Raw genomic sequence first — 15,910 nt, 5'->3', positions numbered from 1 at the left:
AAAGAAAAATGTATTCTTGTTTTTAGTTTTCTGTAGATTAGAGATTAGAGATCTACATATCGGTTCCTGTGAGATCTCAACTAAAAATATCTGGAAGTGTTTTAAGTCCCAAATGCTCTGGTAATTTTTATGCTTTCTAAAAACCTTTACACCAATAAAAATTTAAGGAGACCTTCAGGAACAGTAGGTACTAACCACCAAGTTGAAGCATGCATATGGTAGAAGACCTTGGCCCAGAGTGCACACAAAGACAACATCCTTCCACAACCATCACAGCACAAACCCCTAACCCCAATTGTGACCACCAAGACCAATGTGCCTCCCTCTCAGCATGACTGATGTGTGAGTGACAAATCACCAGAAGCTGTGCTGTGTACGGGAGCATCAAGGCTAAACCAAGCCCGACTGCTGTCTAATTATGGGGCTCTGCCCCTGCGGAAGGGGAAACGCCCAAAAACGACCTACTAATCTGCTTAATTATATTCCAATTGAAAACACATGTGGAGACAGGGAAAGAAGAAATGAACCCAACAAAATAACAGCAATGACTCTTTTCTTTAATGCTGATAAGAGCTTATACATGTGCCATAACATCAACAGTGTAATAACATAATTACAAAATGTATATCTGTTCAGTGTGTTATTTATGTGTTTTAGTTTACATTTACATAGGGAAACATTCATTTATGTACAAATATTTATCTGACCAACCACAGGTGCACCTCAAATTATAATATCGTCAAAAAGCTTAATTTCAGTTATTCAAGTCAAAATGTGAAACTCGTGTAATTTTACAATTTAAGTGATATTTAAAGCCTTTATTTGTCTTAATTTTAATGATTATGTCTTTTAGCTAATGAACATCCATTATTTCAGAGAATCAAGATTCTCAAAAAATTCTTCATATCTTAACTCAAAACCTGGATGCAACTTGGAAAAAACCATTTGTTTTAATATGCTCAGTGTCTCAAATTTTATAAAATCCCAACCATAACAGACGCTTTGGTTGCATTTTAAAAACGTCAGTCTTAGAAATTTGAACTGGATGAAAATATTTGTTTTTGCTTCATGATGTAAAACAGGCTGGAAAAAGTCAAAGTACTTGAACCTTTTGGGTAATGCCATCATTGAGAAGACTGCAGACATGATAGTTATCCAACAGTTGTTACCGACAGCCTCCACAAGGAGAGTAAGCTACCACAGCTCGCAGCTGTTCGAGAAACTTGCATTGAAAGTTCAGTAAAAGTCAGTAAAACGGGTGAAGAAACGTGAAAGAGCACACAGGTAACTGCTGGCTTAAAGGTATTGGTGAAGCAAAGTCCATTCAAATATTCAATCACAGAAGTGTTGCTGTGTTTGACCACAGAGACACTGGCAGTTCACCTCCACGTCTCAGCAGACTGAAGCGGTAGTTTCATGCAAAAGAAGCCCCAATCAAGTAGTAAATGTATATACTCTGATGTACATTTGCATTGCTTTCAGTAGCCCTGGCATTAGATATTAAAAATAATTTTCATTTGGTGTTATCTAACGTTAATGCTAATACAATTTTGGTTAAAACTGTATTGGTGTTAAGTCATAATCATCAAAATGAGAGAAATAAAAGCTTGAAATATATTACCTTGTAAAGAGTGCATATGAGTTTCACTTTTTATACTGAATTATTAAAATAGGCTAAGTTTTCAAAGATATTTTAATTTATTGAGATGCTGGTGTACATCACAAGCTTCAGAAGTGTCAAGATTGTTGCCCACAATTCAACATTCTAGTTTCTAATTCCCTGGTATATGAGGAGGTTTATACTGATATGTTATACTAAAAAACAGAAATAGAGTTTCTATCTTTTACCAGACAATTTAATGTAAATACAAATAAAAAATAAATGAAAAAAAAAAAAAAACCTAAAATAACCTTGACCGATATATTATGTGTATTCTCTAAAACTTCATCCATCCAGCAAAACAAATACAAATTGTAAGATTACATCATCACTTCGGTCACAAATGACTTTTTTTTTTCTCAATGAAAACATAAGGTAGCTGTTTTGTAAGGTAAAATAGCAGGATCAAATGTATTCCTGCATATTCAATGGCACAAACATTATCAGATGAACATGGACAACTAAATTGCACATGACATCCTGCTGTTCGGTTAGCTAAACTAATAAAAATGATGGATCAGGATTGTCTCCACATTCAAGCAGCTGACTGAAATACCTTGTTACAGTTGAAGAAAGTTGGGTCAAGTGTCCCCAACATCAAAATTGTTCAGAAAATGGCAGAAGTGATTTTCAGTTAATGTGGAATAATCCTTATGAGAAGGATTAAACACAACAAGAGATGGAACTTTGGGTCACATACAGGAGAGGTGCAGTTCAATAAATTAGATTAGCATAGAAACAGTACTTAATGCAGTAATTAAATTCAAAATGTTAAATTCATACAGGCATTCATTACACACAGAGTAATATATTCCAGCTAATTTTAAAGAAGACACTTTATAGGCAATTATGATTATTTTAGTTTGAATTTAAATATTTCACAGGATCTTTTTTTCTAAAAAGAATCATTATCTACTTATAGCTTATGTAATTTTTCTTACTTGTGTAACTGCAACACTGGCAAGTCAAAATTTCCCCATATATATGTGTATGCCATCACATGGCCAGAAAACAACAACTGTAATAAAATGATCAAATTTGTTCAAATAAAAACCCTTGAAATATTTCACTCTGTGTGTTATTATTCCATGTTAAATTTTCAATTTGTCTGTAGTAAATTAACTTTTCTATGAAATTTGAATTTACTGATTTACTAAAACACTCATGTGAAGTAAGACAGTCACTCACGCACTCACTCACACACACTCACGCAACCTTCCCCCTTCCCCTGAGACTGCTGTTGTGCTCAACTATTGTAGTAGAAATTAAGGCTGATCACAGAAACAGAACAAAAACCCAAAAGGTGCCTTTCATGCAGAAGAGCCAATAAACAAAACCCAAACACAGTATAAGGGCCGTATAGTTAGTGCATATTAATATTTATAATAATAATCACAATGTCAATAAACAATTACCCTTCCCCCATAAATAAATTAAACATGAATACAAAAATTAGAAATAGGATTCTTCTGTATGACCTTCAGTAATTTCTTCATTTGGAGGCGGAGATGCACACACAGTGAGGAGAAATAGACCCTTTCTACTTCTCTAGACTAAATTCTACCAAGACGACTCTTGGCTGAAAATGACTTTTAAGAAAAAATATAGTACAACTACATTATATTGTACCAAATATCAGTATTTTAGCTTAGTCTGATATACAGGAGGTGTGTGAACACAACACTTGTCTAGGAATAAACGTAAAAAAAAAAAAAAAAAGAACGTCCACATGCGAGTCATGTTACGTTATACTTGTGTTTCCTTTTTACATAAGTCTTACTGAGTTAAAATGAGACAGGACAGACTCAGTTTGTTGATACTGCTACCTTGACAGTCAGGACTCTTTAGGCTATAGAAAAATAGGAAGCACTTTTGAGATCTGAATGAAAGCACACACTCATTATTACACTCAAACACACAGACTTAAGCCTGTGGCTCCTTCAAAAAAGGACTGCAGTCCCAACAACGTTTGGCCTCATGTAGATCCAGCCTTTCAAACTGCTCCAATAAATCCTAGAAAGACATATAATTGTGCCAAATACGCAGCCTTGCAAAAGTATTCAAATGCTTTGAACTTTTTTAATGTCACATTGCAACTGCAAATATTCATGTTTTATGTGATGGTGATGTGAATGGAAAAAAAAAAAATGAACAGCTTTACTAACAATTTTACACAAAGAAATCTGAAAAGTGTGGTGTGATTTTGCATTTAGCCCTCTTTATTCTGATACTTCTAAATAAAATGAATTAAAAATGAGTCCACTTTTAATGAGACTTCACTTGTGTCTAACTGAATGTCAGTTTGAATATGACTGTTCTGTAAGCCTTATGTTTGAGGTTTGTTAGATAACATTAAGGCTAATGTTAAGCCTTTTACATTCCAAAGTCTTAACATAAGTCTTAAGCTTAGTTCCAAAGCTCAGGTGTGAGAATCTGTCATGTGGAAAATTATGTTTAAACAGAGCTGGTTTTAGGTTAAACCCAAACATTTTTGTTGTGTTCCAGCCACTTGTTTACACGTCTCTAGTGAGAAAACCTGGTCTTTGAGTGGAACTTTCCGGAACACCGACAGAGGTGTGAAGTATTCTGCAGGTGTGAAAGAGCACACGTGCAGAACGAACAGCTGCAGGATTTGTTCTGTGTATGCATTCTATGTATACAGTAAAAAACAAAAAAAGGTGGTTAGCATTGTACTGTGTGTGCTACTCAATATTTTCAGTTTAAGACATCTTTTGATATGTCTTATACTGTCTGGTTTATCAGGTCAAAGAATTTTGACGCCATATGGAGACCTGCCATGACAACTGCAGCAGACTCAAGGCGTCTTGGCGGTGTTGTCTAAACAGTGATGCAGTGCAGTCTAAATGTGGAACTTTTCCCCAAACAACATATTAGGTGTGTACTTTCCAGATCAAAACCAAAATACATGAGATTGGGCAGAGATTCATGAACAGTACAATGATATTAATTCAAATACATGCTGCACTTTTCAGATTGTCATTTTGAAAAAAAGTAAAATTCTGATTTCATTCTTTTTTTTTTTTTTTACTTTATGTTGTGCAATAGAATTGTGAACCCACTTGTCCCACACTGAAACATGGTGGTGTCAGAATGATGCTGTGGAGATGCAACATACTACGCATGGTAGAATATTAACTCTGTAAACAAGCAATTCTCACTCTGGCACATGGTGGGGAATGGCTTTCTTTGTAAAAGCGATACTTTGTGCTGCAATATGGCATAAAATCAGAATAAAACACTGAAATTTGTGATTGTAATGTGACAAAATGTGTAAAAGTGCCAAGGATCTTTCTCATGTCTATTAACAGAAGAGGTGTTTTTGTTTTTAGACAAATCTTTGTGAGTGAATTGCTACATCAAAGCTGGGAAAAAGGAAATGAGCGTGAGATATATAAATAATTCAATAAATACTGTAAATGTACAATTCTTGTTCAGACACCCTCCACGGCGAGTGAGCCCACAGTGATCTGGAAAGTCGGCAGAAAAGGTGATTATATTAAGCTAGCACCCTAGCCTTACCATTCAGTGCTACTACAGTGTTTATGAGACAGTGTAGAATATTAGACGTGTAGGCATACGCTTCCATGTGTCTCAGAGTCTGGTCTGAGCCTCGGGAATATAGATCTCAATGCTGTCTGCGCTTTCAGTGGCCGAGCTCTGCCGCACCGATGCAGCACGTTTGGCAGCAAGCAATCGTTTGCGAGCCTCCAGGCGCTGGCGCTCGGAGCTCTCCAGCGAGCGGTCCCTAGCCAGAGGTGGGTGGCCCTTCAGGGGCTTCTTTGGCACAGGGGGAGGCATCCTTCTCTCCTGAACAGGGATGACAAACAGTCTTAAAGCTGGGATTCCTTTGGGGGCAGGCGGAAGCTAAATAAGCAGGGAAACTGTAAGTTTGTATGGAGGTTATGCAGAGCAGTTGGTGGCATAATGTGAGAGCATGCAATCTCAAATGAGGTTATGGTTCACATGGCAGCCATTTGTGTGGAGTAAGAGAGCACAATGGTGGCCTTTGTGTGAGGTAAAAAGACCATTGGAGATGGACAGGCCCCAACGGTGCATGGCAGGTAGAGTGGTTTCTCAAAAGCAGCTCACTGTCAACAACGAGATAGAGCAAAACACACAAGACAAGTAGCGGCGTCAGGCAGGCAACACAAATATACATGCTACAACAAAGCTAATATGACAGCAGAAAGCATGCAAGGTTACTAATGCATTCCAAATCCATATTGGAGGCTAAAGCACTTAAGATTTGCTCTGTGGATTTCATGTGTGCCTCATTCGTGCGCACCTGAATTTCTGGGGGGGTCAGAGGTTTCCAGTTGTTGGCTTTGAGCTGGTGTAGTTCGTCAAACTTCAGGCTAATGTTCTCGATGGACAGTTGGAGCATATCCCAGAAACCCGCCAGATCCTGGGAGACGGGCCGTGGGTGTGCATTTGGATTCTGACGTATACACATGAACACAAGCATGCAGACAAATACTGTTTATATGCTTGATTACTCACAGCTTTGATTATTGGTTTTTCTACTGGCACATATTTGAAGGAGGCGGTGTTTATCAGACACCTAGCACCATACTGTAATAAGTGGAAAATGGGCTTTACAGTATGTGCCTTGACAACTACAATACCCCTTGTTTTTCTTTAAGTGAGGATAAATAAGCTATTTGAATTTTTTTTTTTTTTTACTTTTTTGGTTTTTTCACCTTACAGCCATAAACTTTAATGTCATTTTTGGACTTTTACATGACAGACCTACAAAGAGCAAAATATAATCATGAAGTCAAAGGAAAATGAAAGACAGAACTGCTGAATAGATTTCCCCCCCCCCAAAAAATAGAGAAATGTAGGATCACCGTAATCTCAGTCGGAATGGATGGAGAGCATCTTTCCACTTTTCCATTACTAATTCTCTGATAAACGTTCTTCTGTCAGCTCAAATGGATCGCCATATCCTGGTAGATTTTACTATATTGCTTTTCTTTTCAGATGATGGACTAAGAAATGCCAATTAAGATGTTCAAAGATTGGGCTTTAAAACCTGGACATTGATACCTAAAACGTCCGGTGTGATCCCTGGTCTCTGCTTGCTGATGTTCTCCAACCAACTTCAGTGGCCCTCACAGAACAACTGAATTCATAATGGGAATTATACACATGTTAGCTCTGTTTGCTAGCTCGATGTTGTCTGGATTTTGTTCATGGCTGTCAGTGTTACAGGCTAGTACAAATGCACAATTGACTTTTCAAACTTTTGTTTGTGGGAAATTGCTGAAAATTCCTTTCACTTTACAATTATGCTTTGAGTTTAAAAAAACCCAACATTAAAATACAATAAAATGTTTTTGCTATGTGACAAAGGAATATTAATACTTTTATGAAGAGATGCTATCTTCTTGTCATTTAGTAGGTAGTTATTAGTAGGCAGTTATACAGGGCAAAACAGAAAGCAAACCTTTTACAATTTAGTTTCAGTAACTAGTGTCTTTTTTGTTACATAAGACTGTGCAACAAAGGGTATGGAGTTCAATGTACAAGTGTCTGAATTCAAAGATCCATCTTCATCAGGCTACTAGTTAAACTCAGTAAGATCTTTTCTATATGTGATGGATGGAATAGATGGAATGTCTACATTGGATGCATACTAAATGACTGCTAGTCTGGCCTGTCAGCATGATTTGTGCAGGATGATGTCAGTGTAAAGAGGGGGAGGGGGATACAGAGGGACGGCATGCAGAGGATGAGGTGACACATACCAGATTCTCCTCACACAGCTCCCGGAACTGCTGAAACTTCTGGGACATCAGCAGCTGGGCACTCCCCACTGCACTGCGGATCTTCCCTAGGACTGCAGAAAAAAAAAAAAAAGACATAGAAGCACATGCATGCACACGCACACACGCACGCACACAGACATACCAGACACACACGCACGCAATTCACAATGCAATTACTCACAGAGCTGCATACTGCAGGCATGCTGCACCATTTATAGAAGGGGAGGTGCATCGGTAATGTAACAAAAGGACGGGTGCTTTAGAGGATATAATCCATCCTAGAAAATTGAATATTTGCTTAAATTACATATTTCTACCCCATATTGCACATCATTTACCAGGCAAGTTAAAATGCCACATTTAGAAGAATCGGAACCTGAGAAGGGGAGTAATGAATCGGCACTAAGTCTTCAGCTCCCTCGGGGTGTTTGTGTAGGCGTGGGTGTGTGTGTGTGTCTGGTAGCGTGGGATCTGGGAAAACATAACCTTGAGACACCCTCCCTGTTCTCTGTGCTCTGTGAAAGAATCTCTTGCCTGGAACCAAAAACACTAGCTGCATAAGCAATGACATTTTCAGTAAGGCATGAAATCAGCTGCGCAGTAAGGACAGGTATATATACAGGGCCTCATGCCCAGGGGCTTGTTTGCTCACACTGGTATGACCATGCACTCGGGAGCTGCTCATGGGTTTCTACAAGATCAAATACTTGCTCTGGAGCAGCACTGAAGGCTACACTGTTTGGGTGGAAGATCATTACACAGACTAGAAGACACATGTGGAGCTGGGGCCGGCAGTGGCCTATTGATAAGTATGCACGGTATGTCTGTAGAGGCCAGAGGGCCTGAGACAGGAACAAGAAGCTATTGTGGTCCAATACCACGAATGCCTGCACCCTCTAAATCTAGGGAGGATGTAATGATGGGAAATTGCATCTAATACTACTGTACAACTAATTTTCCTGTCTTTATGTGACATTTACATCAAATTATTTAACTTACCCTCATCAGGCAGCTCATTCTCCACCTCATCCTGCTCCATCTGTCGGCACCAGCCCTCCATACGTTCCGTCTCGGCTTGCAGTAGCTTGAGGAACCAGCGCCCGTCACGGGGGCACACCGACCTGCTCACGGCCTCCAGGGCCTCCATTGCTGCCGCCGGCTCGGGCACGCTGTCCATCCATGGGTCCGGGGGAGGCAGGATGGATGGGTCGAAGCCCACCTCACCGTACTCGTCTGCAGCACAGGCGTGGTAGTGGTTCCCAGAGCCCTGGATGCTGACGGTGGAGGTGGCGGAGTCGCGGGAATGCTGGCGCGGAATTGTGGCATACTGCCGCAGCGGGAGCTCAGGGGCATCAGTCGGGTCATCAAGGTCGGCCTGCACAGCTGTGGTCACGCTGTTGGACCGGGCCATCTTGCGGTGACTACAGACAGATGCAGAAACAAGGTAAGGTATTAGAGTTTATGCAGTACCTAGCAAATGTATTCTTACCCCTTGATCTTTTTAAAGGTTTTACCATGTTAGAGCCATAATAATATTTTCTTGAGATTTTTATGTGACAATCACAAAGTAGTGGATTATTGAAAATTGGAAGGAAATTTCTAAAAGATTTTCAATACATTTTATAATCCAAAATCTGAAAAGTGTGGCCTATATTCTAAAGATATTATGTAGAAGATTTAGCAAACATTCAAAAATAATCTGCTAAGGCAGGGGTGGGCACTACTGGTCCTCGAAGGCCGGTGTCCTGCAACTTTTAGATGAATCTCTACTTCAACACACCCGAGTCAAATAATGAGGTCATTAGCAGGACTTTGGAAAACTTGACTGCACTTAGGAGGTGATCCAGCTATTGGATTCAGGTGTGTTGGAGCAGGAAGACATCTAAGAGTTGCAGGACACCAGCCCTCAAGGACCAGAAGTGCCCACCCCTGTGCTAAGGACAGATGAAAAATCAGTTCCACTCCATATGACCCTAAACACAGAGCTCTTACTGTGAAATATGGTGGAGGCAGTATTCTGCTGTTGGAATACTTTTTCTCTTGTTTGGCATGCATCATTTTCTGTTTTCCACACAAATATGGATTTGTGTTACTCTGTTACATTAAATCCAGATGAGGGAGACGATAGTAAGTGACACTAAAATATGACACTTTTGACCTCCATCAAACATTATGAGACATGACAGTGGCAAGGTCATGCTGTGGAAATACAAAACCTTATACTGCACGTCTGTATGTGTGGTGGAACGTTAATATGGGAAATCACACATCTCTTTTGTTGGCTTCCCATAGAAGGTCACAATACAACTAAATTGATATTTGAGGTTGTAACATAAAATGTAAAATGAAGAGGTATGACAACTTTGGTAAGGAATAGTTTGTGTTTTTCTCTTTTCATGCCACAGCCAACTCATTAACATGGAGTTCCTGGAGGGGCTGCCGAGAGTGAAAAATTGAAATCATCATCACAGCGATCTTGCCGCAGATAGTAATGAATAGCTTTTGTAGTGCAGATCGTTTTAAGTGCATGTGTGTGTGCATAGGTAATGTTTTGTCACCTGTCTCATTCAGGAGCAAGGCTGTGTGCAAACATCTGTCACACCGCAAGGACTGCTGCGGTGCCGACGTGCACATACAGGGTACAAGGCTTGAAAAACACCCTCATTCACACACCTGGGTGGCTGCGGTGTAATGTTTGGCTCTGAAGCACTGTGCCACTGACTGCCAGGCTTTACTAAGTTCTCCACACAATGTGATTGTGAAGCCACACACACATAGACAAAGTGCTGCTTAACAGACCAGTAATGATCAAAATACAGGAGGGATGCGGGTGTTAGGTTTGCATGATTGCAATGGACGCACCAGTGACTCAGTAGCCAAATATATTCAAAACACTCTGACCCAAACATGACCACAGTGTTCTCACACAAGAACCTAAGCTTGACCTGCCTGTACGATCGACCAGAACTCCATCACCCCTGCCTCAACCCATCTCCGGATGAACACTCCTCCTCCAGAAGCATTCATCTTTAGTCCCCCACCTCCTCTCCCTCATTCATCCCTCCTCTTCTGTGAGCAAGAGCAGGAGAGCAAGACCAGGGGGAGTGGCAGAAAGCAGATCAAACAGCGTGTGTTTGCGCTTTGTGTGTGCACACAGGCAGCCCTGGTGTGTGTAAGTATGTGTGAAGAGCAGTTAAAGAGTAACTGCAGCGGGCAGGTGTTCACTTCTAATGACTTCAGCTGAATTTCTACAACTTCCTGCAGGGGAAGAGAGAGGCGAGGCAAAACACAGCCTAGACAGGTAGGTGTATTGATTAACAGGAGGTCAAGAAGAAGAAAGGCTTTTAAAGAGAAAAGGCAATAAATGAGGACAGCATGTAAGACTTTTACACAATATTTTCTCATCTAATCATTTTACAACCGGAAATTTCAATATATTTAATTGGGAAACCAATAATTTAAACTGCACATTGCCCTGAACATGCCATCGTAGGTGTGAAACATGGAAGTAGCACTATCACGCTGTGGGGATGCCTTACTCACACTTGTAGAAAACATTTAGAGAGTTTGGTTGTTTTTAACTATTTATCCCCCATTAAATATGAAACTATACTGTAATAAAGCTGGCTTTCAACTCAGAAGCATGGCAAAAGGGTATTATTTGTTATCTGCATAAATTTATATCAGATTAAATTTAGAATTGAGATTAAATTAAACCCAGAATAATATTGGATTGGGTTATTTTAGATCCTCTGAATACCAGTTTGGCTTTAGTGATTTCTTTTTTTTTTTGCCATCTACACCCAATCCAGTTCAAGAAACTTAGGTCCAGTTTGAAACCCAATAGAAGTATCTTACAAGTCAAAAAAGACATAAAATGACCCCTTTTTCTTTTTTGAATGACTGTCTTTATTTTTTTTATTAAAATGATCTGTGAGTTGGACAAGTTGTGGTGATCAAACCAAAAATAAAGGCCATCAAATAAATATAAATAAATGCAAATGGCTCCTCATCTTCAGACAGTACTGATTTGATTTGATTTTTCATTTTTTAGATAACGAGAAAAGAAGTGAACCCAGAAAACTTGAAATGATTTTTCCACACTAGGTTTTTTATGCACTTATCCTGACTTGAAAGATTTTAAAGTTCTGTACTTCTCTTCAGACAGTTTAGAAACCCTGTAAATACAAGGTAAATAAGCCAAATACATTACAATTTGGGTCTGTAATGTGACCAAAAGGAAAATAGTCCAATAGTTCAATTGGCATTAATGCTTTCAACAGGCACTGTAAACACAAAGAGGTAACTGATATAAATTAGATTTTGTACAATTGCTTAAATCACAAAATATTAGAAAAACTGAAGCATTAGTATTAATGTAAAACAGAAAAACTGAGTGACTGATAACAGAACAACTAATCCAGAAAGTGACAGCTGAAAGGATGAGATTCCTTGTTGTCTTCTCAGCTTAAAGTCAGATGCCAATACCTTAGTAAGTAACGTAACAATGAAAAGGCAGTGACGCCAAGGTGTCTATTACAAAGACATTTCCTGACTGTGGCTTAGTCACTGCAGAGCTCAGACTGCAAAGCCATCTGCCACCAAAACGTCAAAACCTTCTCCTGAAAACGCAACACGTTGCTGTTTTTCAGCATAGTTTAAAAGTGTCTCCACAAAGTTGCTACGTCATACAGAAAGAAATAAGCAGGTAAGTTGGAACATGTCCAGACATTTTAGAAGGGGAAAAAAAAAAGTCTACCACTTTGGTTGGTCATTTACAGTTTTTGTTTTTTCTACATTTCTAACATCTAAAACATCCCAAGCAAACCAAGAAAGTAGGTGCATGCCAAAGGGTAAATAGTTTATATAAACCACAAAAAAATGCAGCTCAACTAACTCTAAACATTAACCGAGAAAGAAAAAGAAGGGCTCTGTGCTGCATAACATCCCATGCTGCCAAGACAGACTCGAAGGTGTCTGCATGAGTTAATATTTGGCTTGGCGACTCATGGAAATCCGAGCTTGGCTGATCAGTTGAGACCTAGTCTTTGAGGAAATCCCCTCACATTCTCAGACACTGTTCAAGTGTGCATTTGGAAAAAAAAAAAAGTGCTGGACTCAGCTCTCCCAGGGATCTTTGAGTGTAGTTGATCTCTTTGAAATTTAGAAGTTAACAGGACCTTGACAACAGAGGTAAAAAAAAAACAGAACCGGTCACTGAATAGAAGTTCACTGGATTGACGGAGAGAATAAAAGTGGACAAAGAGTGACAAACGGTGTGCAAGCTGGGCTGCTTGTCCTGAAACTGAGCAAGAAAGAAACTCTGCGTCTCTCTGAGGCAAACAAACCCAATAAAACACCCTCCCACTGCTTTCTCTCTCCTCTGTCCTAAACATACACAAACACAGACCCTCAAAGTTGCCTGAATCACAATGTGTTGAGCAACAGATGGCTGTCAACTCTTCCCCCTCACCCTTCTCAACTCGCCCCACATCCTCTAGCCCAGCTGTCGCTTGGGGCCCCTGGATGAGGGGACTCTGACGCCAACCTCCCCTAAACTGGGGGCAGCTGCTGAGGAGTTGTCAGTGTGAAAGGAGGGGTGGGAGTGAAAAGCTTGCAGGCCACACCACAATCCCTATCTGTCTAAACAGGCCCAGTCCAAACAGACCATGCCTCCCCTTAGGCTGATCCGGTTTCTCTCTTTGTGCCCCCCAACTCACCATCGGTCATCCTCCACCTGAATTCCTATCGACTGGAATTTCGATTGCTCGTCTGTTGGCCCTCCTTCCTCTGGGTCCACCTAAGAGGAGGGAAGAATCTGTCAACACGGCAGCCACGTTTTATTTTCAGACGCATGATTACCAGTTTCGCTTTCTTCAAACCTGAATCCCGATGGAGAGGCACTTTCTGAGCGCTTCTCTCTGTGCCTTAATGTCGGCCGAGACAGAGGTGGTTGCCGTGGCGGTGATGGTGATGGTGCTGTTGGTGACGTGCTGGCTGGCGGGGCCATGTACCTGAGCGTTGGCTGCCTCGATGGCCGCCGTCAGGGCTTTCATGCTGTCGATGCTCTCCGTGGAGTTGGAGAGCGCCTGCTGGGAGCTGATGCCGGCCCGCTGGAGGGAGCCTCCATCCATGTATGCATCCTGGGCTGACTCGGTGCTGCTCTGGGCCGTTATGGATATGAATGGTTTGGACGGGGTGGTTCTTGGCGGCACAGGTGGAGGCGTCTTTTTGTATGTAGTGATGCATGATGACACTGCAGAAAAATAGCAGGAAAACAACAACAACAAAAAACTTGATATCTGGAGAATAAATCAAAAGCATATTACACGTACTGACTAAATCAGTGCCTAGGAATTTTTTCATCATGATCTGTGATGGCCTATTTTCCCAGAGTGTATTCACAAAGTGAATAGTCCCTTCCCTAATGTGATTCCTCAAAATGGGAAAAACAAGAGAAGCTTACATTCAAATATGTGATTGGAATGAAATCCTAACATTTCTTCTACTCTCTCTAAGCTTTAGAGAGTAGATCATTATGAATGATCTACACTGTGAATGAGATACACTGAATGTGCTTTATCTGTCCAGAACTGATTTATTTTATGGAGATAGCACACATGAATTCAAGTAGCTTCAACAATGTTAATTGCATAGGAACTGTTAGAGGAGCTAATAATTGCGATGCTAATTATTTTGTTAAAACAATTACATAATACTAATTCCAAAGTTTTTCTGCATCAGTTCACCATCTATAGTCCAAGTGTTGGAGTCACGTTAACAGCAGATTAGGGGCAACTTTGACAAATCGGAGATGCATCTTATAATAGGATTAACATGTGAGCGACTTGACCCACTGATCTAAATGGTTAAGCTCTCGACAACCTGACTGTATCTAAAACAATTTGGTAATGCTGACAAAATGTTTGCCTTCTGATGAATCTGTTGTTTGCACAAGTAATTACCGCAGAGGTTAATTGACACCATGAAAATCAACAATAGAGATCTATTCAACCTGAATAAATATCTTTAAAAAAATATATAATGAGAGCTGTCTTCTGTAACACGCTCATTCTTTCCGTCAGCATTCCCTCCTTCTCATGTTACAGCTACAGGTCGTGTACAGACAATGGAAGCTCTCACACACCCGACTCAGAAGCTTGTCTATAGAAACACTCCAGCAGACAACGCAAACACAGCCTGTCTATGGAGAGACCAAAATGGCCATCTCCTAACAACATTATGACTTGGAATCCCCTCTTCCTGTAATGGTGCTGTCATCAAAACTAGGTCGCGCTCTCTCTGTGCTCTGCGGCAAAAGTAGGCCAGCGGGTTTCCTGGCTCTCTTTTAATCCCTGTAAAAGACAAACATCCTACCCTAGTGAGATTGGCGCTCTGCATGCAACAGACAACCTGTTGCCAGCCACACCCAGCGCCAGTAGCTGTGTCTAAAAACTATTAGAGCCGAGGATCTTGTTTGCTTTGTGTCCTGACATACTGGAGGAGAAGAGAGGAATGACTTCATCCTGATTTTGATTTGCCTGAGTCATCTGCCGCCTCCAGCTGCAGCAGTGATTGGATAATCCCAGACAAGAGTTCAGTCAGACCTTGACAGGCTGGAAATGTACCTCTGATGATCTGCACTGTGCTGAGATCATGTTTGACAATGTGAGTGTCTTTAATGACAGCATATCAGAAAAAAAAAGAACTGAATGTATTCACGTCAACAACTGAATGTCCTCTGCTTGAAATGTGAGCAGGAAACTCAACTTGAACAATTAAGAGGATACATAAAGTAAGAAAGCCACAAAATGGGAACATTTTGAAAGCACATGGTGGCTTTAAAAATGTGTGACCCCTGAACGTTTTATAATTTTTTGAAGAATTCAGTCACACAAATAAGTATACTTTATTTGGATTTTATGTGGTATACCAACACAATGTAATGCATAGTTAAATAATATTTATTAGTTTTTTGGAAACAAGAATTCCTAAGTTTAGAATTTTTATTCAGAATTTCTGCAATTACAGTTGCAAGCATTTTGGGGCATCTCTACCAGATATTTGCAAGCATACAGAAATTATTTTCTATTATTTTTTGTGAAATAAGGTTAAGTCAGATTAGATGGGGTATGTTAACTGTACCAGGGTAAACTCTGTTGCAGTCTCAAACCACCAGTATTGCTCCATTTACCTCCATCTATCTTCCCAACAACACTCTGACCAACTAGCCTGTGCTGAAGAACACACAGCATAATGACTTTCTCTAATGATGACTTTATCCTAACAACTTTTCTGTAAATCCCTTATTTGTGGGGTGAATGGCTAGCAGTTGTCCAGTAAACAGATACTCCAAACAGAGAAGTAGACCTTTGAAGTTCATCCTTAGTCACAAACTGTAATTTATGCTCAACCTGTCAGTGTAGATGAATAATCATGTCTTGGTAGATTTTTGTAA

General features: G+C 40.2%; 1 protein-coding gene across 3 annotated transcripts in view; it reads right to left on the bottom strand.

Moving 5' to 3' along the window:
• Positions 1-536: 536 nt before the first annotated feature.
• The window catches only part of dlgap1b (discs, large (Drosophila) homolog-associated protein 1b), a 93,883-nt gene continuing 78,509 nt past the window's right edge, over positions 537-15,910 (bottom strand). The window contains exons 7-12 of one of the 3 annotated variants that reach the window (XM_044104364.1): positions 13,335-13,708; positions 13,173-13,252; positions 8,452-8,873; positions 7,432-7,523; positions 5,967-6,119; positions 537-5,769 (exon numbers count right to left, since the gene is read on the bottom strand). In XM_044104364.1, coding sequence (XP_043960299.1) covers positions 5,767-5,769; positions 5,967-6,119; positions 7,432-7,523; positions 8,452-8,873; positions 13,173-13,252; positions 13,335-13,708 — 1,124 coding nt within the window. In that variant the 3' untranslated portion in view covers positions 537-5,766. The remainder of the gene's footprint in view (positions 5,770-5,966; positions 6,120-7,431; positions 7,524-8,451; positions 8,874-13,172; positions 13,253-13,334; positions 13,709-15,910) is intronic. The other 2 variants (XM_044104362.1, XM_044104363.1) reach the window with 2 other exon arrangements.

Source organism: Gambusia affinis, linkage group LG21, assembly GCF_019740435.1.
Source record: "Gambusia affinis linkage group LG21, SWU_Gaff_1.0, whole genome shotgun sequence".
NCBI classification, from domain to species: Eukaryota; Metazoa; Chordata; class Actinopteri; order Cyprinodontiformes; family Poeciliidae; genus Gambusia; species Gambusia affinis.
This window is presented reverse-complemented; position numbering and strand designations above follow the sequence as displayed.